The 27,755-nt window shown below is 40.7% G+C and overlaps 1 protein-coding gene across 2 annotated transcripts in view; it reads left to right on the forward strand.

Moving 5' to 3' along the window:
* LOC102196276 (low-density lipoprotein receptor-related protein 1-like) overlaps nucleotides 1-27,755 on the forward strand; it is a 97,097-nt gene that overhangs the window by 22,370 nt on the left and 46,972 nt on the right. For both annotated transcript variants that reach the window (XM_005739581.1, XM_005739583.1), the window contains exons 3-7: nucleotides 11,025-11,162; nucleotides 15,251-15,370; nucleotides 15,948-16,076; nucleotides 16,194-16,457; nucleotides 27,529-27,691. In XM_005739581.1, coding sequence (XP_005739638.1) covers nucleotides 11,025-11,162; nucleotides 15,251-15,370; nucleotides 15,948-16,076; nucleotides 16,194-16,457; nucleotides 27,529-27,691 — 814 coding nt within the window. The remainder of the gene's footprint in view (nucleotides 1-11,024; nucleotides 11,163-15,250; nucleotides 15,371-15,947; nucleotides 16,077-16,193; nucleotides 16,458-27,528; nucleotides 27,692-27,755) is intronic.

Raw genomic sequence — 27,755 nt, forward strand, 5'->3', positions numbered from 1 at the left:
TGGACAGCCAAAACATCATATACTGACAAACCTGTGTTTTTATTGTTTTGATTAAAAGTGCTCTTTGTTGAGGGCCTTTTGCAGATGCTTCTGGTTGAAAGATGCATGAGGTGGTTTATTTATTCACTCATGTGGACGGAGCTTCACAGTGGGCTTTGTTGAGGTGTTGGCTATTGCCAGTGAAGTCAGCCACTGTCCAGTGCAGCTGCTTTGCCCTGCTGCGTAACCCCTACAATGCTGTTCTTTGTACTCCGGGGCGCTGGGTCAGACTGGCATAGAGGGATACTGAATGAGTAAAACAAAAATAAAATGGTCTTCTGGGCGTGTGGCCTTTATATAGAACTTTGAACTACATTTCTAGTCAATGAACAGTTAAAAGCCAAAAGATGAATATTAGTGTGGTCCACAGCCTTCAGGTAGGGTGTCAATTCCTGCCTCGATAACACCGGAAGAGCGTGATGCTGAAATGATGGCCCTCCCTGTAGCCTCTAAGTGCATTTTTAGACTGACATTTCCTGTCTAGTCTGCAATTAGCTTTTTAGGAGATGAAACATATTTGTAACAGCCACTTTTAGAGTGGGAAAACAACTGATGTAGTGGAGCATCTCACTGCTGCCTATCAGAAGAAATGAAAGACTGTCATGAAAATAAAATCTAGTAAGATTCATCTTTAACCTTGGAAGGTAAAAGCGGTTATAATCGGCTGATATACAGTTGACTGTTGTATAAGACAGCAGTTATAAAAGAAGCAACAACCAAGGTCATATTAAAGCCATTAAATTAGATAATCCTAAATTAGTATAAGTGTCTGTTGTTCCTACAAGGATTAAGGTATAAGTACTTCCCCTTTTTTACACACATTTTTACCTCTCATAATAACAATTTTAATTATTAACTAAAGAAGATGAGGAAAATAGGTTTCAAAGACCATGGATCCATGCCAAATGAGTGCAGCAACATAATTAGACAACACTTTAACCGACTCAGTAAATCTGATTCTCGTAGTTGGAGGAAATTTAAGTTGTAATGCAGACACGCGTGACAAAGAGGACTCATAGTAGTAATAGTTAAAAAAAGGTGTAAACGTGACATCTGGAATCTCTTATTGTTTGTGTGTTACTGTACCTATAAATGCATTCAACAGATAGAGAGTATCACTAGAGCTGATCTGAAGAGCACTTGTAGCATTTATATTCGTAGGTTTCATTTATATGGAGCTTTTTTCACGCTTTTACTATGGAATCAAATAGAAAATGTTTGCAATTACAAAAACTGAGCAGAAGCTAAAATTCAAAAAACGGTATAAATGTATTTACTGTTATTAAAACAAATCTAAACATTTTGTTTTTCAAGTTTAAAAGTTGTTAATGAATCTAAAACATGCAGTTCAGTGGAATCTGAAGGAATTCAGTCATGGCTGGTAGCCATAGGTATGTAGTTAATAGGTAATTCTAACACAATTATTTTGCATCATGACCAGGTATCTTACCTGACTACAGCTGCTAGATTTAATTGACATTACACGTCTCTGTTTGACACGTTGCTGCTAGTCTAGTCTGTGTGTATGCGCAGTAAACTGTTACCATGGTTGAGACTCACTGATAGACTTGCTTTGCATCTTTTAGTGTAGGTTATGCCTGTGAAATTAACCTCAAAAGCAAGCAAACCCCTTTGCTTGAATTTGCAAGCAGAACTTTTGGATTCACATTTTATTGCCTAGTCTAAGATAACTCTTGTTTCATTGCATTACAAAAGACTCCAGTGTAACTCCTGAGGGAAATTTCCTGCTCCTTACCTTTTATATATTCTACTGATGTCGTTTTCCCTGCCATATGCCCCATAGGTTTCTCAAAATTCACTGATATTATTCTGCAAAATAACATTGTGTGTTATATTTAAAGTTTCCTATATTTAAGAATAAACTCTGCAAGGATTCAAACCATTCCCTTTTCAGTTATTTTTAAAAATATTTCCAAAAGTATGGCTGCATTCGTATTATCTTTCAAGGGTTGTGTAAAAGTTCAAATTAATAAGTCTTATATTTGATTTTTAAGCAGTCCATAGGTGTAAAAAAAAATCTAAAAATGTGCAATACATGTTGTATATACATGATGCATATCAAAAAATGTAAACATCTTATAGTTATAGGTAAAATGACCCAAATGCTCCAAAAACAGGCAAAAGGTAACTGAACACCATTTTCTTACAGGCAGCAAAAAGTCCAAAAAACAAAGTTGATAAATCCACGTTTCCAAAGGAAACGGCAAACGTAATCTCTGTAAAGGCAGAGTGGTTACAATGAGGGAAAAAAAGACACAAAGTAACAGGGGAAAACTAAACACGGGTGGACATAATAAGGTAAAGAGCGGACAGGAAATATATCTAAAGAAAAGACACCAGAGACAAACCCTGTAATGTAAAAACAGGAAGTAACAAATTGAACACAGAGGGTAAAGTCACAGACAGGATACAGGGACACTAAAATCCCAATGGCCACAACAAAACGTGTACATAGCCATTCGTTCGTCTATTTCCCCCCCTGCTTATTCATGTCGTACTGTAACATAGGTATGTTTTGAAAACATAATGCCGAAGATATTTTTTCTTATATTTCGGGTACAGTTACACAAACTGCAGGAAAAAAAAAATACTTCCCCTTATAAAACCTCAGTGCAAGGTGCACTGCAAAGTTTTTCAAGGTGGTTGGCAAGAGTAGGTGGTTTGAAGCATCTTGTTTTGTTGATTTAAGCTCCTTTATTTTCTTCAGTCTCTTTATGTAGACTGACTCTGTGATGCTGAGATCAGGGCTCTGTGGGGGCCTTACCATCTGTTGCAAGCCTCCTTGTGTTGCTGCAGTAGACAGTTCTTTATGACAGGCTCATTCTCTTGCTGCAGAAGGATTTTTGAACCCATTATTTGACTTCCTGATGGTATTTCATGATGGCTAAGATCTGCCCTAATCATTAGAGAAATCACTAACTCCGACCTAAACCCCAGCTGCATTTGCACAAATTCTGCCTCTAACGTGAGTAAATGGCATCATCCTTTCCTGCTTTTTACATTAAGACTTGCTGTCATTTATTTCAGTGCTGTTCCTTTTTTTTTATGTGTAAAATAGAAACCTGTGGGTCTGTTTTCACCTCCGCGGAACGTATATTGTGCATTTACTGTAATGACTATATTGAAGGATGTGGCGAGCCAGATGTGACCCACCGACTAAGGGGCCGTTTTTAGATGAGGGGTTGAGGCTGGGGCAGCGAAAAAGGGCAAAGCTGGCGCCCGAAGCAGAGCCCTGCCTATGTTTAGCCAAAAAAAGCATGTCAGGCGTTTCAATTTTTGAAACGCTATTATGTAATCTGAGCTGCCCCAAAAAAGGTGCGGCAGGCCATAGGCACCATAAAGCGAAAGCAAGCCTAAAAAGAAATATACAGCATGCTTTTCAGCTCAAAGAAAATCAGTAAATTGAAGAAAAAACAAAAAAAAACAAAACTCTGCATTTTGAATGTACAGACAGATGCTGAACACCTGGCTTTGCCTTGTGGCTCAGTGCTGTTCCTTTTTTTTTATGTGTAAAATAGAAACCTGTGGGTCTGTTTTCACCTCCGCGGAACGTATATTGTGCATTTACTGTAATGACTATATTGAAGGATGTGGCGAGCCAGATGTGACCCACCGACTAAGGGGCCGTTTTTAGATGAGGGGTTGAGGCTGGGGCAGCGAAAAAGGGCAAAGCTGGCGCCCGAAGCAGAGCCCTGCCTATGTTTAGCCAAAAAAAGCATGTCAGGCGTTTCAATTTTTGAAACGCTATTATGTAATCTGAGCTGCCCCAAAAAAGGTGCGGCAGGCCATAGGCACCATAAAGCGAAAGCAAGCCTAAAAAGAAATATACAGCATGCTTTTCAGCTCAAAGAAAATCAGTAAATTGAAGAAAAAACAAAAAAAAACAAAACTCTGCATTTTGAATGTACAGACAGATGCTGAACACCTGGCTTTGCCTTGTGGCTCATCTTTCTCACCACCTGTGTCTGATTAGTGGCAGCAGCGAACGACTGCAGCCTGTATCCTGTAGTGTGCATTATTGAACACACAGCTTGTCTCCTGCAGCATTTGTTTAACTTCACACTCCTCTTACAATGAGGATTACTCTCATCCCGACCCCTCAACCCCCGACCCTTGTGTTTCATTTATCTATTTCTCAAGGTGATAATTAGTCTGTAACAAATTTAAAAATAACTGTTCAGTTTGGGGCTCGGTGCTCGATTTGTGACGATTAAAGTCAGCCTGCTGCTCTCTGGGTAAGAGGTCTGAGCCAAAGTGGACTGGAATGCCTTTCAGATATTTAGTCATTCTGGGCCAGCAGTAAGTCTTCTTTGAGGAAAATGTGAACAAAACTGAGAGTTAAGCCTCACACCATGGTGAGGAAAGAAGTCTTTTCAATCTGAGAAAAAGAGGCGCCGCGTAAAAACCTTATTTTAGTCAGCGACGGGTCTGTTCCTCTTCTTTCAAAACTCCAAGAGAAAGAGTGAAGGGTAGGGAAAGAGCGTCTCGTTTGCTGTGCGAGAGAAAGACGTGTTAAACTCCTTTCTGTACTTTTAAAGCTGAAGTAGAGCAAGTGTGTTTTGGATCAATGCCCCTACATATTTAAATTTCACACCACACCAGATTTGTTTGGGGTTTTTTGTTTTTTTTGTTTTTTTTGTTTTTTTTTGCCTGTGCCGTTGACTTTTTCTCTCTCATAACCAATACCGGAGTTTGTCCACTCTGTCTAGCTGGTTGGGGGTATTCTGGTGATGTTGTCCTGTTTGAATCTTTCAATTTACTGCGCTGACAGCACTGTTTGCTTAGTGGTTGCTCTGCCCCGAGGAGCAGTGGTGCTCGTGTGTTTGGAGAAGGCTCAGTTTGTTGTGCTTTCGAGAGCTAGATTTAGCCTTCCTGCTTTGCTTGTCCCCTTGCCAGCCACCCTAGAAGCCCACCCCCCCACAAGAAGGAAGGAAAATGCAGTCTTGATATCTTAGAATGAAAAGAGTGAGCAAAGAGCCAGAGAGCTAAGATCCAACCATTAAACAGCAGGGTGGGGGGAGAGGACACACAGTCAAGCTACATATTACTGAAATAAACTTTTATGATGTAAATTTTTGTTAAAAAAAAAAAAAAAAAAAAGCACAGCTAATACTCAGATGTGGTTGCCTGTACAAAGAAAATTCAGATAGCCTAACTGAAAATTGTCCCACTGTGGTACTTGTGAGTCACCCACAGGTGCGCTTCGAGTGGCAGGTTAATGTGTTGTTTGCCACCTGCGGAGCAAAGTGTTTATAGGATAGCTGTCAGAAAGAGGGGAAAAAACAGCTGTGAAGTGCAGCATTGTTCCCTTTGCCGCTCGGCTGCCTGCTGTTGCTGTGCCTGCTCTTTTGCTGCCCATCATCTTTTTTTTGACAGAGCTGCGTTGAGTAGCCACATCATAATACAGACCCCCCCTCGCTGTCCCCTCTCTGTCCTCTCTTAGCCTTAGCGAAGGCTGTGCTGTTGCTGTGTTAATTTTTGGTGTCCTAGTTGTTTGGGGTTTTGTTTTCCTTTGGCAGGGCAGGCAAGGGGGGTGTGGGGTAGGGGAGGGTCGAGGGTCAGGATCTGGGCGCTTCATCCAAGAATATGTCATGTGACTCAAGAGCATCACCAGTGAGGGCCCGTGAGGACATGGTCATGAGTTTACATTTACAGTATATGTGATGCCTTTGATTAGATTCTTCTTTTCTGTACAATTTGCTTTTACGTTCGTATTTTTAAACGTCTGAAGTATTTCAAATGTAATAAAAGGCAGTGGGGTAGAATTGGTTTTCTCTGCAGTGAGCCTCATTCTGGCTCGCATAAAGCTCCTTTTATGTTTTATTGTAGCACCGGCAGGATCTCGTTATTTGTATTTGTGTTTTTATTGGTGCATTAAGAATCCATTTGACTAGCAATATGGGGGGAAAGTGTGAACTACTCAGTGGAAAACCCTTGCAGCCAAACAGACTTTGGGCTCTGGGACAGCCTAATCCAGACCCAGATCATGACTCCCTCTCAATCAGCTTGTCTCCTTTCTACTGGTGGAGAGGGAATGCAGATGAGGAAGCAGTTTCCAGGATGAATCATTCGGCATTCATCTTGTGAAAGAAAAAAAAAAATCTTAAAGTTGCAAAATTATGAGAGAGTCCTAAATGACACATACAACATTCTCCTCATAAATCACAAAGCACCAGCTGCCCTGTCATCACTCTGCTCCTGTGCCCCGTGGCCCTTACCCTTTACTGTTACCCCAGCTCTCCCTCCACGTGGCTGTACCACAGCTCAGGTCAGGCTTTGCACGTGACACTGCTTACAGCACTGTGGCTCAGCCTGTTTTGTAGGGGGTCACAGCCGATTTGTATGATCCAAACAATGGCCTTAGTTCTTTGTTCACCATCCCACTACCATTGCCCCCCTCTGCCCTCATTCCCTTGGACTGGAAAAGTTCATGTGATCTACCTCAGTGTGTAGCGGCTTAGAGACTCCACTGGTACAAGGTGTATGAAATCCTGTATGCCTCAGCCTGCTTTTGATTGGTGCTTAAAGAAGAAAAGCTTTGTTTGGTTCCAGCTGTGACCGCCAGATGCTTATACTGATTCTGCAGATTAAAAAAGGGGTAAATCATAAAATACATGGTTACTTCAGCTCTCATATTGCATTGCAGTTTTAAATTTTTAAGGCATATGGAAGAAATGACATCTGTCCTGTATCTGCTGATGCCTCCGTGACGTCTGTAGTGGAGAAACTAGGTCTTGGAACAAATTCTGGTTCTCAACAGGAAAAGAATAGTCAAACTCCCCAAACGCAGTTTTTAACCACCGTCAGCATCACAATGCAGGCACTAAGATACTTTTTCTTTTTCGTGGACCCCCGTATTGAGATAGAGAATAGTTGAATCTGTACCCAGCAGCCCTGTGCAGGTCTTTCAGTGAACTAGTGAATGAGCTCTGTACAAAAATAGAGCAGAGGAAACTTCTTAAAGGAAAAAAGGTTCAGGCCTGCTAACCTGGCTCACTCACTGTAGAGGAATGTTGATTAAAAAACCCTGTTTAATTCAAATTAGAAATGCCTTTTCTACCGCGGCACCTTCGCCTGGTGCCAGCTTGAAGAAGAATTGAGCCTTGTGGGTTTCTGGCCACTTCCTGTGGATGAGGTGTTTCACATGGCCTTCTGTGTCTTCTCTCTCTCGCTCTCTCTTTTTATTTCTGTCTGCCTCTCTGTCTCACTCTCTCTCTCTGCCTCCGTCACGTTACCTCGCCTTTGGAGGACAAATCATTTTTTATGTGCTGTTTAAAGAAGGAAAGTGAGTAGGCATAACAACGTGGAAGAAAGGCAGAGCCAACAGTTTAACTTTTCACATATACAGAAAAAGCATCTGTAGCATATAGGCAAGCGAGGAACAAAACTTAATTCCTACCACTTGTATATGTCATAACACTAAACACAAGAAGTAATATTTTTTTCCATTTTTAGGTTATTGTTTTATTAATGAACGAAACTTAAAGGATCAGTTTGAAACTTCTTTCTTGGCATGAGTTGATGGGAAATTTGATCCCGGTCTCGAGTGTGTTTGTGCTAAATGCAGAGCTGGGACAGAGCTTCGCATGAAGGTTTGAAGCAGAGGGAAATTTTTACAGTAGTCAAGCTGTCTCAAAAAATGTGCCACCTCGAAATATCACTAATCTTAACTGGAAAGTAGTTTAAGCAACTCGGCTGGAGCTTCATTCTGGTATTGATTTTCTCATTTAACTCTTGGAAGGAAGGAAAAAATGCTTTCTAAATGCCAAACTATCCCTTGAGTAGAACCGTCTCACCATCTATCACATTTCAAACACAAGTATGAAATCTAATTAAAGCATTTGTTCTCAGCTATAGCCTAATTCTGCTGCAAACTGGATGTTATTACTGTGATGATAAAAGTTACAAGAGCTGCCGAAAGTTGTGGATTATTGCTTCAAAATATGCTGAAAGGAGTTTGGAGATACCAGCCAAAGTTCTGGGCACACATAGAGGGTTTGTACCGGGGTTATGCTGAGTCATTTAGTCTGTGGGGGAAAAAAAAGTCTGGTCAGAGTTACAAAACAGCAAACTCAATCCCCAAAAAAGGAAAAAGGGGTTCCTTAGCAAAGGGGTTTGTCAGCATATGTTCTTTCTATATCCAGTTAAAGTTTTATGAATTTACTTTTCAAAGGTCAACATGTTTTCCTTCCCAGAAATCCCAAAGTTCTTTCCTTAGCACACACTCACATCGGGACTACATGCCAGAGCTCTGGTGTGATTATTGTTGGTGTTTTGCCTTTTGGAGAGAGCTGTGTGCGCACTGCAGATTCAGTGAAGGCAGTCATTTGGCTAGTCCAAGCTAGGATAGTGGTGTGTTTTTATAGTTCCTCCTACTTTTCTTTAGTGGCCATCTTTTGCTGCCTCAGTGGTGCTTTGGATGCTTGCTGTGTCTTTCTGCCAGTTAAGTTGGCAAGCAGGAAAAATGCATGGTCATCCACGATAAAGAAGTACTAGAGGAAAAAACATTAGATTTTTTTTAATGTAATCTTTCCTGTTTGCATTACACAGAGGAGACACTTAATGTTTCACAAAACAACAGCCAGTGTAAGAACAGGATCTTATGTAGCGAGGTTTCCCAACTCTAAAACCTCAGATATTACAACATGCAGCTCTGATTAAATCATCAATTACTCAGCACAGTGACTGGGTCAGGTGTACTCTACAGTGTATCTAGACAAAAGGTATTCTATAAAGGTTATAAGATATAATAGTACCTATATAGGTTGATTCACTGAAAGCCAGACTATGGATTCTTTATTCTTGTAGATGTTTTGTGTTGAATCCAACAGCAGTGGTACTCTCCACAGACATTTAGGAATGGATAGCTTAACTCGGGAGGTGGCAGAGAAGGATTTTGTGTTCCTTCGGTCTGACAAATGTAGTGCCCGAGGACTTTGTCAGAAAGTCTGTCATCTACTGCTAGAACAAAAGGGCAGTATTTTTGTGAAGACTGATTTTAAAGCATTCCTGCTTTACTGCACGGTTTATAGTCGAGAGAAAATTGATGAAAGAGATAAAGGGACAAGGCTTATGATGAAGATCCAGAGGGTAAGATTATTCTTGGGCTGTGCTGTATGAGCCTCTGTGGCTTGAGACAAAGCTGCCTTCAACAAGTGTTTGCAATGGCACAAGCTGAAGGTGTTTTCACAGATGAGGTGATACAGTACAATTTTGGTATCCATCACACTTGTGTTTATTCCTGCCGTGAGTGGTTCGTTCTTATTGGAAACCCAAGCAGAGTGACTTCTCTTATTTAGTTTAACTATGTAGGCACTAAATATACAAGTGATACCAATTATAAATGGAACCAATTAATCTTTCTTTGGGTTATATTCCTATGTTGAATAAACGAAAGTAGATCTATCTATATACGTACAGATTATTCAGTACAAATCATTCATGCAGACAACTAATCAGCCAATCACATTGCACCATCTCAAAGCATTAAGGCATGAATACATGAGCAAGATGACCCGCTGTAGTTAAAATTGACCATCATAATGGGAAAGAAACGTGATTTGAGTGACTTCGAACACGGCACGATTGTTGATGCCAGATGGGCCGGTCTGAATTATTTCTGCTGTGATTTTCCCACACAGCCATCTCTCAGGTGCGTTGCTGATGTCAAAAGACAGAGGAGAATGGCCAGACTGCTTCCAGCTCATAGAAAGCCAATAGGAACTCAAATAATCACTTGTTACAACCAAGATATGCAGCATCTCTGAATGCACAACAGGTCGAACCCCGAAGCAGCAGAGACCACACTTGGTTCTATTCCTGCCAACTGAGAACAGGAAACTGCGGCTACAATTCACAAGTTTACCCAAACAGTAGAAGATTGGTAAAAATGTCATTTGGTCTCATGAGTCTCAGTTTCTGCTGCGACACTCAGATGGTAGTGTGAAAATTTGGCATATACAACGTAAACTCATGGAGCCATCCTGCCTTGTATAAACATTTGAGGCTGCCAATCTGTTATATTGGTGTCGGGGCTATTTTCTTGGCACACTGTGGGTCCCTTAGTAGCAACTGAGCATCATTTAAACACCAAAGCCTACCTGAGGATTGCTGATGACGATGTTCATCAATTTAAGACCACAGTGTATCCATTTTCTGATGCTTGCGTCCAGCGGGATGTGTCACTAAGCTCAAATGATGTCAAATTGATTTCTTGAACATCACAATGAGTTAATTTTGCTCAAATGGCCTCATGATTCACCAGATCTGTTTAGTAGGGCAACATTTAGGATGTGGTGGAACAGGAGACTCTCATCATAGATATGCAAATTTACAGCAACTGCATGAATCTATCATGTCGATACGGACCAAAATCTCAGGAATGTTTCCAACGCTTTGCTAAGTCTATGACTAACCTAAGAAGCCTGAACCAAAAATCCAAATTTTCTGAAAATGGAGCATTTATTGAAGCTTCTGACAAATGTTATATATAAAAAGAAATCATATTTGCTACATCCCAGATTTTGTCTGCAATTTATTGCTATTTATATATATATATTAATTCATAGAATATGTATTAGTGGGAACCTTCTGAAAAGTACTGTCAACTTTGAAATTGTTTGGATGAGAGGTTATTAAATTCAGAGTTAGATGTTTTCAGTTCTGCTTTTGCAAGCATGCATTGGTGTCACAGAATATCTGTGGCATTTACTTCCACAAACTATGACACCAGAAATTTAACTTCCTGTATGCAGAAGGATTTTCAGCCACCACTGGAAATTGGAGCAAACTGCAGCGAGCGCTAAAATTTGGGAACAAAAATTCAAAGAAGGATGTCAGTAAAAAACATTGTTACAGAAAAAGGACAATAAAACCTACATGTGGAAATAGTAAAGATTAAGCTGGCATTAACAACTACAACTTAACATTGTCAGTCAACCGTGTTTGTGTTTGTCTTCCCTCAGGTCCACACAGCACGGTATCACGATGCCCTCCCAATGAATACCAGTGTGGGGGAACAGAGCTGTGCATCCACATGAGCAAACTGTGCAATGGGGTCTCAGACTGCACTGATGGCTGGGATGAAGGACCACACTGCAGAGGTATCACTTAAGCCACATTTTTATATAAGAAAGATTACTAAGGTCCGTATTATTAGCCTCCTGAAAAACTGACCTTTTTATGGAAAGCTGAGGGTTATCTTCCAGTTTACACACAGTATAAATAGGTCATTAAGACTTGAGCACTGACCCTGGCAGTTTCTGGTTTTTGGAAAGTGAAATGATGAAAGTGTCCAAAATTAAACTATGTTGAAAACTTCTTGTTCTTAACTACATACAATTTTCATAGGGAAGCTCATAATTCTGCCCTCGTCTATGATATGCAATATGGTTGTATAAGACTGTGTAGGTTAATATTACAGATGTGGATCTGTGTGAAACTAATGGTGTCTGACTGTCTTTTTACTTATTTATTGTACAGTCTTCACCCATGATATGTGCACGCCGTGAAGCACCGCTGACATCGCAGCAACATGTTGATTTACCACATTCATGTTATAACATTGGATTGTGCTGCCATCTGCGTATGTTCCCACCGGTTCTGTGTGCTGTATTTTGCGGCTGTGTGTATTTTTAGAGCTTTAAAGTCTTTATGATTTGAATTAGGGAAGCAGTCATTTTGAAACCAGAAACTGGGAAGTAATTTATGATGACTCCAAGGAATGTGACATTTCTTTTTTAAGAATTTGCTGATTGAGCTCAAAAGAGCTTCAAAAAATAGAATTTAATTGTGCAAAACACTTTTATATTATTGGAGGAAAGGGTAAAGATCTAAAAGGAACTCAACCTGGGGACTTTAACTTAAAGGTCAGCAGAGGAACAGGATTGATGATGGACTATCAATCAGACTGCTTTATGTGGCGCTGGTCAAAAGTCAGCACACATCACAAACCCAGCATCACTCACCTGTCCTCTGGAGTGTCTTTAATAATCGTAGCTGTCAATAATGGTAGAGTTTTACTGCGGAGGACACACACCGAAACCTGCCATTCTCACATCCAGCCTGTACAAAAATCCCACTCCTGCTGGATGAAAATATTTAATTGATATTTCAATATTCGTTTCAAAGCTGTGAGATTTGGCTTCTTAGATTCTGAACTAAATATCTAACCCCGTCGTCTTGCTCACCACCTCGCTCACCTAAGAGTCCGTCCGTCATTCTTTTCCTTTATTCTTTTCTGGGTGTCCCCAATACTCTTAGTTAAAAATGAGCTGGGATTAAATATTTATCGAAGAAACACGGAAAGAGCCACTGGGAGAGGCATCAAATTTTCATGCGCTTTCAGGTTGGCTAGACTTCGTTACTGTGTGTGTGTGTGTGTGTGTAGGTGTGTGTGTGTGTAGGTGTGTGTGTGTGTAGGTGTGTGTGTGTGTAGGTGTGTGTGTGTGTAGGTGTGTGTGTTCACCTCATAATTGTGATGAAACTCTGTCAACATATGGGATGCCCCTGTATCCAGGGGTACCTTCTGCACTATTAAAAAAAAGAAAGAAGAAGAAAGAAATCATTTTGGGGCCTGTGACTTGGGGTTAAAGTTAAACTTAAGGGTTAAAGTTGGAATTGCATCTTTATTTGATGACTTTTGAAGCTTTTTCTGAGACATCAGGTGTTACATTTAAGAGTCATCTGACTGATTTTAAGGTTGCATTCTGCATTTTATGTAATTCAAAATAAATATTTTGCCGTGTCTGTCACCGTAGGTTGTTTACATTGTTGCCCATGTTGGTTTTCTAAACTAATCTCAGTTGCTCGGCGCTCAGACTTGTTTTGGAAAATACCGAGCATGTCTGTAATTTCAACTGTGGCTGTCCCAGCAAGTCTCTTGAGAGCAGGAGAAAGACTGGTGTATTCATAGGATTGTCAGCAGGACAGTGGTTACACGAGGGAATTCATCCCTTTCTCATATAGGGGTCTGGGGTAACATCTTTAAAAATGCACAAACCAAAAAAATCTGCTGATTTGTGTGGTTTCTTCTCTGTTTCCCGCTTAGCGCTTACAGATGAAGTTTATTTTTTATTTAAGAAATTCATTCGGTCAGTAGTTCAGAGGTTTGCACAGCACTGCGACAGACTCGTGGGATTTTGTCTCAGAAATGCGACACTTTGACTGCGCCTCTTCTCTTTCTAGAGGTGTGTTTTTAGTGTGAAGAGTCTTCCAGTGTTTCTGGGAAAAGTGAATCACTTGTGACTGATAGATCTCAGCTTGGCTTGACATGGCTGTGCGTTTGTTTGACTATGACTCATGTCTAGATTTAAATCTCATGGCGTGTTCCCTGCTCTTTTGAAAGCTCTCCTGATGTTATGTTTGTACTCTTTTATCTCAGACGTGTACGTAGCCTTGGAGATGGTCTGTGATAACACTGAGACATTGATTTTGAATGCTAGGTGGGAATATTTGGTTATTTTCTTTTATGTCTCTTCTCTTACTCACTTAGAACTAAAACAATCAAGCTTAAGATCACTAGAATATATATGTTATACTTTAGTGATTTGAAGCATTACCTTTGAGTTGACCTGAAGATTAAGAGTTCCAGAGAAATAACTTTAGTGAAATGGGTTAAATTTCTCCCAATTTAGAGTTTACTTTGCAGTAATCATTAGTATCAGTTCGCCAGTTGCACTTGGCACTGCTGTTAAATTTACTTTCTACTTTTGAATTACCCAAGGGTAATGTGACAAACCATAAAGTCCAAACAGCATATAGGCACAGATGCCTCATACCAACAGTAAAGCACAGTAGTGGATGGATGGCGATTTGGGCTTGCTGTGCAGCCACAGGACCTGGGCACATTGAAATCATTGAGTTGGGCATGAACTCCTCTGTGTACCAAAGTATTCTGGAGTCAAATGCTTTGTGAAAGCTTAAACTTCCCCAGAATGGGTCATACAACAAGTCAATGATCTGAAGCACAGCAACATATCTACAACAGAATAGCTGAAAAAGCAAACAATGAAGTTAAAATCTACCCAAAGTCCAGATTTCAACTTGACTGAAATACTGTGGCGGGTCCTTAAACGAATGCCTCCAAACCTCAATGAACTGAAGCAATGGTGGAAAGAAGAATGGCCCAGTATTTCTTCACTATGATGTGAGAAACGGATGAAGTCATATAGGAAACAACTCTTCCAAATTATTGCTGCCAAGCTACTTAAACATGGAGTGTGCTTAGTTTTTCACAGGACTGCACAGAGTCGTGCGAAAACCTTTTTCATATGACTGTATACGTATGTTTGAGTTTTGTCTCTGTAAGTTTAAAACATTTCTCGTCATATTAGGGCGAGGCTGGTACATTAGTTGTTACTAGATGTTCGATACATTCGTTTGACCAAGTCTCATGATTCCTCCGTTGAGCTGAACAGTCAAAGTTTGATCCTGAAAACTCCTTAATGCAACAGCAGAATTATAATGGGAACCATTTGTACCATTTACACAAACACAGTCATATTTTGAATAAACCCCCCTGTATCTATTTTTCTACTGAGAACCACTTGTTGTTGTTGACTCTTTTTTTTTAATCTTACTTCCAGTTATTGTTGATTTGATTTATTTTTGAGAGGTTTTTTTTTGGGTTGTTTTTGTTTTCAGGGACATGTTGAGGCACAGAGCAGCCAAGGAAACTGTAGATCACGTCTCTGTCAGTTCTAGTGTCTTAACTGATGATATAACTGAGCTGACTATAAATTTTTCATGCCCATTATTTATGTTCTTCACAGTCGGGAGGAAGCCACAGAGGGTGAAATTGAACAATTTAGCAATGCACATCAAGATTTTATGCAGTTAAGCACCCTGCTGAGCTCTAAAAAGAAAGCGTACGATAGGAGATTCAGCAGCACCTGTGCCTGATACCTACAGGCATTCTCTAAGCTCTGTGTCTTCTGATAGACAGTACTGAGCGAGATGAACGGAAGCTGAGTGATCACAGTATAATATCTGAGTGTATAGTGATATGTTGAAGGGATTATTGCATAATTATTACAAATCCCTTTCCCCGTTAGAACCACAGAGGAAGCATTTTCAGTGCAGTAGCAATATAAGTAACAGGAGACGAACATGATTAAAAGCTGTCGTTTGTTTTTAGTGTTCATTTATTCATCATTCCTCTCTTCCGTTGCTCTCTTTCCTTTTATTTCAGAGTATATCACCAACTGCTCTCACATGGGCTGTAAGGAACATTGTGCCGTTACTCCGGCAGGGCCTGCTTGTTACTGTAAGACTGGCTATGAGATCAGCCCAGATGGAAAGACATGCAAAGGTGAGTTCCTATAAATTCCGATAGTCAAGTATGGACCGCAAGTGTCTAATCATCGTGTCACGGCAGAAAAACAGTCTGTGATTCATCTTTCTGTCCTATGCGCACACTTTTGTAGTAATAAACATGTTGTTTACAAAGCCAAACCAAAGTTTATTCAGGTTTTATAGAAGCCAAACTGAGTGCGGGTGGGTTGGGTGCTGAGAAACATGTGGAGCATTTCCTGCAAAAGTCTGTCTTGGAAATGTTGCATTTTGGCAGGTTTTTGGAGGACTTACTGGCAATGATGAGCAACACTTGTAAATCCCATTTATATCATGGTTATTTTTGCAACAAACCTGGTGTCTATCTACAAATACTCACACCTTTAAGAAATTAGAAGCCAGTGGGAACATGAAAAACAAATGAGAGATGTATTTGCCAGCTTAAGGAAACTGAAAGTAAATATTAATCAGCATTTTTTCTTAAAATTATACAGTCAAGTTTTTATCCTTTTATGTTGTCCTTTCATTTCTGAGCTGTTGATGCTATTTGGTGTATTTACTGACTAATAACACCATCTGCGGTTTCTTGGATTCAGACTTTGATGAGTGCAGCCTGTACGGGACCTGCAGTCAGAACTGCACTAACACCGAAGGATCCTACACCTGTTCCTGTGTGGAAGGCTACCTGTCTCAGCCAGACAACCGCTCCTGCAAGGCCAAGAATGGCGAGTACAGTCAGGGAGCAGTAGAACTGTAGAGTGAACCAGGTTGTCTGAGTGCATATTGATGATCTCCTCGCGTTCCTTCTGTTTACTCTTAGTTATGTCCGTCTTTCTTTCCAGTGCCAGTAGAGCGTCTTCCTGTCCTGTTGATCGCCAATTCCCAGAACATAAACGCCACCTTTCTGAGCGGCACCACAGTCAACAATCTGCTGTCTACCAGCACCAAACAAACCACCGCCATGGACTTCCTTTATGCTGAGGAAAAGGTCTGCTGGATCCATGTGGGAGACTCCCCCTCGTCCACAAACCTCAAATGTGCCTTCATCCCCAATCTGAAGAGCTTCACAGACGAGAGAATCATCAATATCTCCTTCAGCCTGCACCGTAAGTACAGCGCAGCATCACAGCTAAACCATTTAATGTTTATAATGTTTTCAAATTACGCTTTAAATGCTTTTCAAATTATTCAATGAGCTACAGAACTTGCTCCAAAAACTCAGCACAGTATTATCTGCATAGTCCAGAGCGTGCACCAGAAAATGGTCTTCTATAGCCTTCTCTCACACTTTACTCACACTTTAATATGGGAATGTATTATTTATGTGTTTGTATTGTAATTCTGTTTCTGACAGCAATTCAACGTAAAAATGTTTTGCTGTAATTGCTCAGTGTAATTAGCTCAGTGAGGCACACTTTACACCACCTGTGGCTACATAGCAATCTGCCAAACCACTTGGGATCTTTTAAGCTTTGGCTTTTCAGTTTTCTTCTGTAGGCCTTTTGGCATAGTCAAAAACACAGGCGTGCACTACACTCCAGAAATGATAATTAGACTTTTTCTCTTGGTTTATATGAAGAGGAGGAGGGACTTACAGATTTACACTTACAGCATTTTTGTAGCTTTGCATAGAAAAGTGCTTCCGTTATACATGCAGGTCTTATTAAAATGAATTGTTGATGTAATGCGTGCATTAGCTGTGACATAGCAGATATCCATTACTACTTACTACTTACTACTTCTCCTACAGCAAGGTGGACATTGTTATCTGGTAGTGATTTAGGCGTCTTTCTGTGTGATGAACATACACCCATGTTTTTGTCAGACAAATAAACATCCATCCACTTTTTCAGATGGCAGTTTGACAGAGCTTGTCGTACACTTTGGGGCAATTTAATCCGATTAGTACGGTCCCACCAAAGTCAGCCACAGGTTCTCTTAGTTCTGGTCTCAAGCCCAGATAAACGGGAACACTTGTGTCACAAAGTGAACCCGGCATAAAAATTTTTTGCCAAATTAAACATGTGACTCATTTGTAAGATTTCCATACCGGATCAGCTGAGGGCCCAGTTAAATTCTTGTCTGGTCCTGTTGGCCAGCAGGGTGCTGGTGGAAACTGCCCGGCAAAGACAAAGAAAGAGGAGAGGAGGAAGGAATGTTCGGGGCAGCGAGAGAGATGTCTGCTAGAAGAAGAAGAAGAAGAAAATGTTTTCAAATGGGGGTTTTTTGGTCATTTTTTTTAAAGGTTAAAGAACATGAAAGTGTATATCAGAGGGGTAAATAAATACTTAAAACAAAATGTAAATAGGGTAACAAAAAAATGTCCGGAAACTGGGCCAAAAGCTGAGCTGAGCTTCTCTCGGCTCTGTGCACAGTCAGTCACAGATATTATGGCAACACATTAGAAGCAGCTGTATTTTTCCATGGCTTAAGTTTCCTTTCAAAAAACACTGTAGAGTCCTTACTTGTGTAAAAATGAAACTAAAAGTCAAAACCTGAGGAGAGTCACTGAATACAGACATGAGAACTTGCATGTTCCTGAGTGTAGACACCCTGCAGGTCAAGCAGTCACACCGTCTTTCTTACCGTCTTTTTCCCCTTTATCGCTCCTTTGCTTCGCACCCTGTTTCTAGTCATACTGTGGCTTGGTTTCGGGCAGCTTGTCTTCAATGAGTCAGAAGAAAACAGAGCGACAAAAACAGAAATCTCATCTTGAGAAAGCCACCTGCGATGCCTCATTACAACATCTTTTGGGAAGTTGGTCGACAGGTGGTTTGTAATCATTCGTAGCTGCAAACATTAATTGGGGACTTGGCCCTGAATCAGTACAACGCCGAATTTCTCCCTCACTTTGCCGTTCCGTTTATTTTCGGAAAATAAACTGCGTGCTTCTCCCCACAATCTTTTACCGTCACCTTAAGGGAAGGCTAAAATGAAAGCGAGCCTATTTTGCAAGTGCACCAGAGAAAGTCGAAGAAGTACGCGACGTCTCATTTGTACTTTATAATTGCTGAGCGGCGCCAACAGAGCTGTAACTCGATGAAGGAATGAGAAGTATTGAAGAACCGGCTGGGAGAGATGGGAGGGCGTGCAGGACTTTTGATGAGCTTAGCGAGCAGACCTCTGGATATTGGTTCTGATGAGAACTGGAGGGGATCTGACACACTAAGTAGCTCCTTACAGCAGCAGGGGAAATGAGGAGTTTTAAAATTCAACAGAAGGAAGATAATGTGCTCACGAAGGTCGTGACAAAATCGAATCGGTTTATGGGAAATAGGGGAACGCCCTCAGTCCGCTGACTGAATTTGAGCGGAAAATGAGAAAGAGGGTGCACATTAAAGACAGTCTTCCTTGTGTGAACTTTCACATATTTTCACTTTACTTTTGATTTCGGGACTTCAAGCAGCCCTATTGAATAATGTAGCATGTAGTTTTGTTCTTCTCCTTTTCACATCTGCTTGGAGTGCAACCACTTGTCTCTCACTCTCTCCACATTCCTTTTCCATGTGACTAAAAGAATGAAGTAACATGACAGAAATGACTTGCTCAGCGCCGACCGTCATAGAAAGTTTAGAAGCAGAATAGTGACAGACAGGCGAGCTCTGGTTTCCACATGCACACACAATGTGGTGCAGCTGTCTTTTGGAAATGTGCTAGTTGTAAACCAGATGATACTAGACAAGCTTAGAGCAGGAAAAATGGGGGATTTTATCATCAGAGTAGAAAAAACTAAATAAAAAAGCATTTCTCTGTGTGTTCGCTATTGCTACATCCGTCATGAGCTCATTACTGCACATCAGTACATCATAACGCCCATCTCAAAATTACAGAAAGTGCCACATCATTACAGAGCTTGCCTTTAAGGATACAGTGTTTGCGAGTAGTAATAATAATAATTATGATCAAAGTCATTCAAAAACAAGAATTATCACAGTTGCTATAATTGTGCAGCTGTAACCAGAACCTTACAACCGACTTGCCAATTTAAGAACCAGAAGCATTTATTTATTTATTTATTTATTTTTCCATAAAGGAAATTCCATCAGCCTCAGCTGGTTTCCTCACGCCTGTCCTCCACGCACATGCACGCCCACACACACTGCAGTGTTCGTTTGTAGACACAGACACATGTGTGCGCACCCACGCACTGACAAGATGGAGCACTGGCTGCATTGAAGAGCAAGGACAGGATGTGCATGACAGATGATGCAGGATTAGAGATGCTGTAAATGTGGAAGCAATCGAAGGGCGCTGCTTTTTCTGTATCCTTGTCACCATATTGTGGTTTCTGTGTCATTGTTGTTGATGGAAAATGCATTTCGGTTGCTAATGAGGCAAATCAAAATATGCTGAATTAAAGCAAGCATATCCGAGGCACAAAAGGGTTGCTGGGTATGAGCTACATAATATGGAAAGATGTGTAGATCTTTATGCTATAATGACTTTAAAAACAAACATTTATGGCTGTGTACTTTGAGCCGTGTAAAGAATAAACAGTACAAACGGGCAAGAGTTTTTGTCATCCGTTCCACATGATGATTTGAAGGGACTGCCCATCAGACTTCATCTTTTGTACAGGCTGGAAGGAGGAAGGAGCAGATTTACACTTACAGTTAACGTCAAAGGAGCCAGCGGGCTCCAGTAACAGGGATTAACATAGGAAATGACGCACATGTGATCAGAGTGACTCATGACCTCACTATTTCACAGATGAGTTGTCCAGATGTGTCTCCACCCGCGAACACTGTCACTCTCTTTAGCCACATTGCCTTTTTTATTTTTTTTATTTTTATTTTTGTACTCACAAATTTCTGAAATAAACAAATTTAAAATCAGGCAAACTTTTAATGGGATGACAGAACAAGTCTATAGTCATGATGCAGCACGTTTAAAGTGTGCTATAATAATTAGCATTCCTATACACAAAGCACAAACTAAAGCATATAACAAATATGCATATTGATAATCATACTACTTCAAAAGTACTACAAAGTAATGCTGCTACTGCTTCACCCTGCTTCACCCACAAACATCTGCCTCCTGCTCAGCTTGAGGAAAAATCATGGGATTTTGCAGTGTAGGATCCATCTTTCTGGCACATTAATGTCCGCACTAAATTTCATGGCGTTAACGCCAAAAAGCCGGAGCTTCCAAATAATATTTACATTTTTAGAACCTTTGTTCCTGTTTGATGTACGATGATGGAGGTCAGAGGATTGTTTAAAAAGGAAAGTTGCAAAAATACCTCCTTAACATTTGATGATTTTTTCCCCCCGTTTATCTCAGCACTTTCTTATTTAATAAACTGTATGTTGTTCTGCACCATTTATTCTACACCGTGGCTCTGCAGAAAACAACTATCCTTTTAATATACAGGCCGAAAAAACACTCAGAAAGCTGAGTAAACTTTACTGTGAGCAAAATGTTAATAAAAGGAGCTGCCAAAAAAGATGACAGAGGAGTAGGCAAACAAAAAAACCCTAAAAGCTAACTAAACTAACAAAGCTGAATTAAGGCTTAAATAGAAATCACAGAGAAGCTGAGAGCATGAGCTAGAACACTTTTCCTTGACCTCAATGGGAAATGTCACAAGGTGAAGGAAAGGTGTGTAGGAGACGTGATAAGGCTAAGTCTACTCAGCCTAGGCTCCTTAACAGCACGATGTCAGATATCTGCTGTGTCGAAACTACAACATCCAGTAGATGGACTACAACATGCACGCCTTTTGTTTTGCTTCTGTCCGGTAAAGGATCTACTACGAGCCATCTGAATGTTTCAATATGTAACTACCAAGAAGCAGCGGCGTGGCATTCAGAGATCAGCTGCGCGTTTATCAGCCTGTTCAAAATTCAAACCATATCAATAGGTTACGGCACGAAATGGAAAATGCATTTATAATTAACATGCAGGTGATCTGCGCAACTTTGTCAATTATCTATGAATGGTGGGATGGCATTATCCTCTTTCATGAAGGATGGTCCAGTGTATCCTCTGCTAAAGGATGTAATAAAGGAAGCACAGACAGAAGCGCCTTTCCTTAGTATTTATTTACAGTTCCTCTTATTATGACTGCGACACAGATACTTCCACGTCTACTCTCTCAGTTAGAAACCTTTCTAAAGGAAACTGACTTGACAAAACTTGTGGTACACACAAGCTCTGTCAAGGAGACATGGTAACATGAAAAACAAATACCAAACATATTTCCCTTTTTTAGGGAACACAGAAAGACGTGACAGAGGGAAGGACAGACGGAAACAACAAGGACACTAAGCAAGCAAATATGAAACTGAAGCAAAATACAAATCAAGCATCCAGAGCTAACGCTAGAGCAGCAGGACAGTCTAAACTGGTACCCAAGAGCTCAAATGAAATCAAACAGAGATAAGTTTACATTTACTAAAAATCAGCCTTTGATGCTTCATGCTATGCACAGGAGGGCTGATCCCGGAGCTGCCAGTAAGCCCCCCTCATCTCAGCTTGTACTCTAAGAGCCAAAGTACCTGCTACCCTTGCACAACCAGCTACAGTACGCTGCTTAGGACAGACACTGGCCTGAAATCTCCTTAAAGGGTCATGTGCTGTTAAAAGGCAAGCCAGTCAGCACATTTTTAAGTCTTTCCATTCAACACTTGGTCAGCTTTAAGTTTCCCTCGCTCCCTTTCTGCTCCTTTACCCGCCTCACTCATTTTAGTTTGCACATTTTTTCTTATTTAACACGGGGACTGGGTTGTGCAGTATGAGGGACTGGTGTTAAAGCTTCAAACATTTCAAATTGACAGCCATGAAGTCTCAAAGCCATATCCGCCGCTTTCAACGCGATGATACTGATAGAAGCACGCTAATGCGTCCTTCTGTTAGCGGCGTAGTACAATGCTGGGCCCCGTGACCGCCCTACTACGTGCGCAGTTGCTTGTGTAAAACGTTGTTGAGCTCCTAGAAATAAATTTTAACTCCATTAGCTAGTCATGCACTTGTTTTTCTTAGACCAATGGGGAGCAGCCTACGAACAAGAAAACACGAAAAAAATGAGTTGTTTAGAGAAAGGAAGGCTAAATGAATAAGGCAGCTGTTTCTGTTTTTTCAATTATACGGTGCTGTTTTTTATAGCATAGTTTCAGACAGACAGAGCTGCAGTTAATGAATCCAGACTGTTTTCCCACCTCTGGGGAACAGACAAAGGGGAGGAATGGGGGATGATGCATGGAGGAGGAGAGAGAGGAGAATGGGAGGAGATAGAAAAGTCTGTGGCTTTGCTGAGGCCATTTCTGCTCAGCAGAGGTGTAGGAAAACCTTTTTTGTTTTCATGGTTTTCAGTAATCTTGCACAATCTCCTCTTTTCTCCCTCAGTTGTTTACCCAGGGTTTAATCTGGGAATCGGTGTTGTGAGGCAGCTGGAAGCATTTAAACAGAGAACTCTGTGTTAAAAATTAAGAGCACCTTTGGGACTTACGGCCGCTGATTCCATAAACCTCAGAAATGCTGCTGCACAATTGCCAAGTTTCCCTAGTGGAAATCAGATCCCTCCCTCGCCATCTTTCTTCTCTTCTCCCTTTTTTTTGTCTTTCTCTTTCTCTGTACTGCTGCATTTTTCTTTTATCCCTTTTCCACTTTTGTTCAGGCTCAAAATATTTGAAGGTGGTCCGTTTGCCTTCCTTTTGTTTTTTTTAAGCTCTTCACAAAAAATGTGAGTTATGTTTTTTTTAAACAAGAGTTTAAACAGATTTATTGGTTCATTGCTGGTGAATTTTCACTATGGGCACTTTTACTGCATTCTTATACTAAGGAATCTGCTCCATCATTTCCCGAACCCAAACGTTTCTTTCCTGGTTGAAGAAAATTGATCCTCAGGTTTCCCCTAAAGTCAGCACGGGGACCTGATCACTCTGGTAAACATACTGCCATGTTACACCACCACCCAAACCTCCGAGCGCTGCGTGGCCAAGGACCCCTACAGTATGACTTTAGCCCTACATACGAAGTGTTTGCATAGAGTGTGTTAGGATAGTTCTGTGGAGAGCTGAGCCAAAGCAGCTGTGAAAATACAGGCTTTGTGATATGTGAAGCCTGCCTCACCAGGATTTCTCTTACTTTCTCCCTAGTATATGCATAGTTTGTATCTGCCATGCCAAAATGAATATTTACAGGTACGTTTGCTGGTGCTGGAAGAAGTATTCAGCTGTTTTGCATAAGTAAAGGTAAAAAAGTAGCAAAGGGTTATGTTCACAGCTTGTTTCTGTGGCATCTCAAGAGACTAAGAGCAAAGAAAAATCATTTTATGTTGGTCGGTTGCATGAAGATGGCTGATTTCATAGTCAGTCATCTGTCATATGTTCCCCCTGCACAGACTGCATAATATTTGGCCTCCATGGAGCCTGACTTTCGGATTTTTGAAAGTGATGAGCAATAGGTCTCCAGGCTTTCAAGATGTCTTTGACAGAGAATCACAAACTAGTATTTCTGCACCAACAAGTAGATTCCCAAATTTGTAGAAGACTTGGCACATTTCGACATGCAGTCCAGTATGTCCTAAAAAAGGATCTGAGGAAAGTGGACAAGTAGAGGACAAAAAAAGAAAAGTGTAGGGGCTTAAGAAAAACTATCTACATAATATGAGGAGTAACTTAGTCATTAGGAAACAGACACCTGACACAGGACCTGAGAGATTGCAATTTCTTTAAGTATTTTTTAGGAATAGTTCTCCAGGTTTCTTAAAGGACATTCAAAGCTCTTCTTTGGATGCCGGCTGCCTTTTCTGTTCTGTTCTCTATCAAGATGATCCCACATTGCTTTGATATTGAGGTCTGAGCCCTGGGGAGGCCTATGACCCGTGGCTGATAGTGATCTATTGTGTTTGGAATCATTTCTTGCTAATCAGATGTTTTCCTTTTTCCACATTGACAATTCCATTGATATTTGACAGGATTCCTAACACCACAGGTTGAAATCCAGACCTAAACCATGACAGAGCCTGCAAAATGTTTTACAGATGGCTTTAGACACTCAGAGTTGCACCTCTCTGCTGAACCCATCTTTAAATATAGATTCATCACTCCATAAGAACTGTTGCCGTTGATTTTTCAGCCCAGTTTTTGTGCAATTTGGACAACTTTTCAGCCTTTTTGCTCATTTTCCTTTCCTTAGGAATGGCCTTTTCACAGCCATCCTTCCACTGAGAGCATTTCTAATTAGGCTTTGGCAAACAGTAGATGGATCAACTAGATTTTATTTTGGCTGCTTGTTTGTGTCATTGTTACAATTTTTTCTTTTTTGCTGTCTTTAATATATTTTTATGTCTGTGAAGACTTTTGAACCTTTTGCGTTATACAGATAAAATTCACTTGACTAACGCCAACAAACTCAGTTACTAAACTGCTTCCGCAAACACAGATAACTGCTAATTAGTGCTGCGTAACATCCAAATAAAATACTGTAATTTCCCTCAACAAAAATGAAGCACAGACTTTGCAGATTGGCTGTTAGTACAATTACCCACACAGCAAGCCTTATCATTTGTCAGGTAATTGCATAAAGACACCAGCACAAACAGAGAAGTCTAGTTCAGTGACTTGAGTAAGCAGCCTAGCAGTCATTTAGGGGCAAGTTCAGCCTGTGTCGACGCCCACCTGTCATAAAGCATCCCCACGTCTAATAATGCTTAACTTTAAGGCTTAATTTAATCCAAACAGGTATGTAACCAATAAAACCCCTATGTAATAAAGGTGAAAATCAGACAAAGCAAAGAAATGTAATGTGAGAATATTTTAGAACTGTGTAATGCCATCTGGCACTGGTGATGTCATTTCCTGCAAGATGTTTGCAGTAATGACCAGGGAGTTCCGATGCAGGACTGAGGTTCTGGCTACAGCTTCCTCCGAATGTCCAAATGTAAACACACAGACACACACACGCACACATACCTGCCTTACTTTGAGTATGACTTAAGAGCTTGCTGTAAACTTGGCATGAATCAAATATAAACACCAGAAAAATTAAACACACATGGTGATGAGAAGCACTTTACTGTGAGGAAAAAGTATTTGTTAAGCCGCATCTTTTAAAACAGTATTGGAAATCGACTTTATTCATTTACCAGCAGTTCAAAAGGAAAGAGACTAATCATGTTTTACAACTTTATATGATGTATACTTTGTTAAAAGTATAGAATTAACAGTAAAAAAGTTACAGCACTCATATGAAAAGGAGTATAGTCTGCAATATATAAAATATATTATTGGATTATTCCTTACTTAATTATTTCTGGTCTGAGCTTTGAGCTTTTTTCCAACCTGCCAGATAAATGAAGGTATTCGAAAAATATATCCATTTCAGCATTAAGAGTACGTATAAAAATGCAAAATATAAAGAACTTATGCGTAATTCTCTTGCCCTTGTGCTTCACCAATGCACTGTACTTAAATTGGTAACAGTGAGAGTAACAGGTAGTGATAATTCCAGGCCTTTAATATCCTCCCATCTCCATTCATCTTCAACAAAAGCTTTCTGTCTTTGATTGTTGGCTCTGACTCATTGCGGCCGTGCTGCTGTTTGATGAAGAAGGGGGTCTGTTAATGTAAAGTTTCTTTTTACTCTATTTTCTCCTTCCTCAGACCCCTCCCCTCTTCACCGCATTCGGCACAGTTTTGATAGGGGAAGGGATGTTACAGTCTTTATGTCGGTCTGAATTTGAGCTTCGGTAGGCTTTAAATGTTCCATAAACTTTGCGTGTGGTGCTGTGCTGTGCGCTGTACGTGTTTGATTTTTGTCCCGTGTGTGGGGAGTGGAGCCTGGGGAAAATAAACCCAGTGAAAAACCACACACAGCCGTCAGCTCTGAGGTACCACTATGGCAACATCACATAACCCGAAGCAACAAACAGGCTCTCTCATATTTTGCTGAAGTGATTTTAAGTGACAGACACAGTACTTAGACTCTGGCTAATTGGCGTTAGCTGTCGTCTTGTTTGTCAGTCAGGGAAAGCGATCCGAATGCGAACCTGACGTCCTGGACTGTGTGCGAATGTGTGCATGAGAGAGAGTGTCTGCAGCACACTGCTGCAGACGAGTAGGGCTGCCACAAACGATTATTTTGATAATCGACTAGTCACCGATTATTTTTGCGATTAGTCGACTAATCAGATCATCATCCATTGGACGTAAAACGTACAGCTTATTGCACCAGCATTCATCTTACAGCTTTAAGTGTTTAAGGTATGTGCTAACTAAAAATAAAGACAAGATGATAGTTTATTAAATTTTAATGAAATTTGCAGATTGTTTCGGTGAAGTTTAATAAACTCCTTGCTATCTAAAATATAACAGGACACCGGAGTATATTCTCCAGCATCTCACACTTCTGATAATCAGCTGTCTGCTTGACGCTGTGCAAAAACTATAACTTTAATCTCAGCCAAACCGATTTACTCAGGAACAAATAAAATACTAAAAAAAGCCAAACAATAACATTTTTAAGTTATCTAACTCGAGTAGCGAAAGACCGCGGTGGGTTTGAAAACGATTTGCCGGGAGTCCGGTGTTCTCACGGCTCTAGTGAGCTAGCTATCGAGCTAGTGGGTAACAGACGTCTCCGAAAACGTCGGAGCGCTTTTGAAAATATGCGGTGTCTTGATAAACCGAGCAGATATTTGAGGTTTACACAGCTACATTCTCGCCTGAAAATATGTTAAACGTTTATTTTGTGACCCAGAAAGAATAATAAGAGTAATATTAAAACTAACTAGCTGCCGCCATTGTTGGAAACTGAGCTGGGCTGCGCTATGAATTCTGGGACAGCTTCTTCTTCTTCTTCGGGGTTTAACGGCAGCTGGCATCCTTGTACATGCAGTGCTGCCATCTTCTGTTTCAGTCCGTTATTACACTCTTAAACCCTACTACTCATTCCTGCATCTTTTGTGATCTAAGCTTCAAACGACGCGTCGACTTTTAAATCAGTCGTCGACGATTTTGATAGTCGACGTAATCGTGACTAGTCGACTAATCGTGGCAGCCCTACAGACGAGCCAAACCTCTTACCCATCTCCTAGAAATAAAAACAACATCATCGCACGCCACAAGTTCCATACTAGTCACTGAATCATTACAAGTACAGTTTTTGCTTCACCTTGCTCCCTCTGTGTCCCATCTTCTCCCCCACCCCACTTCCAACTTTTCTATCCAGATGTGGAGCAGATGGCCATTGACTGGCTGACCGGAAACTTCTACTTTGTGGACGACGTGGATGACAGGATCTTCGTGTGTGACAAGAATGGGCAGACATGTGTTACCCTCCTGGATCAGGAGCTGTACAACCCCAAAGGCATCGCTCTGGACCCCACCATGGGGTGAGTGTGGTCACTTTCTTAAAGTACGGAGGGAAGGACATCACACAAACTTTGTCCAGCGACT

This window comes from Pundamilia nyererei, unplaced genomic scaffold (assembly GCF_000239375.1).
Source record: "Pundamilia nyererei isolate P.nyererei 1_Seehausen unplaced genomic scaffold, PunNye1.0 scaffold00092, whole genome shotgun sequence".
NCBI classification, from domain to species: domain Eukaryota; kingdom Metazoa; phylum Chordata; class Actinopteri; order Cichliformes; family Cichlidae; genus Pundamilia; species Pundamilia nyererei.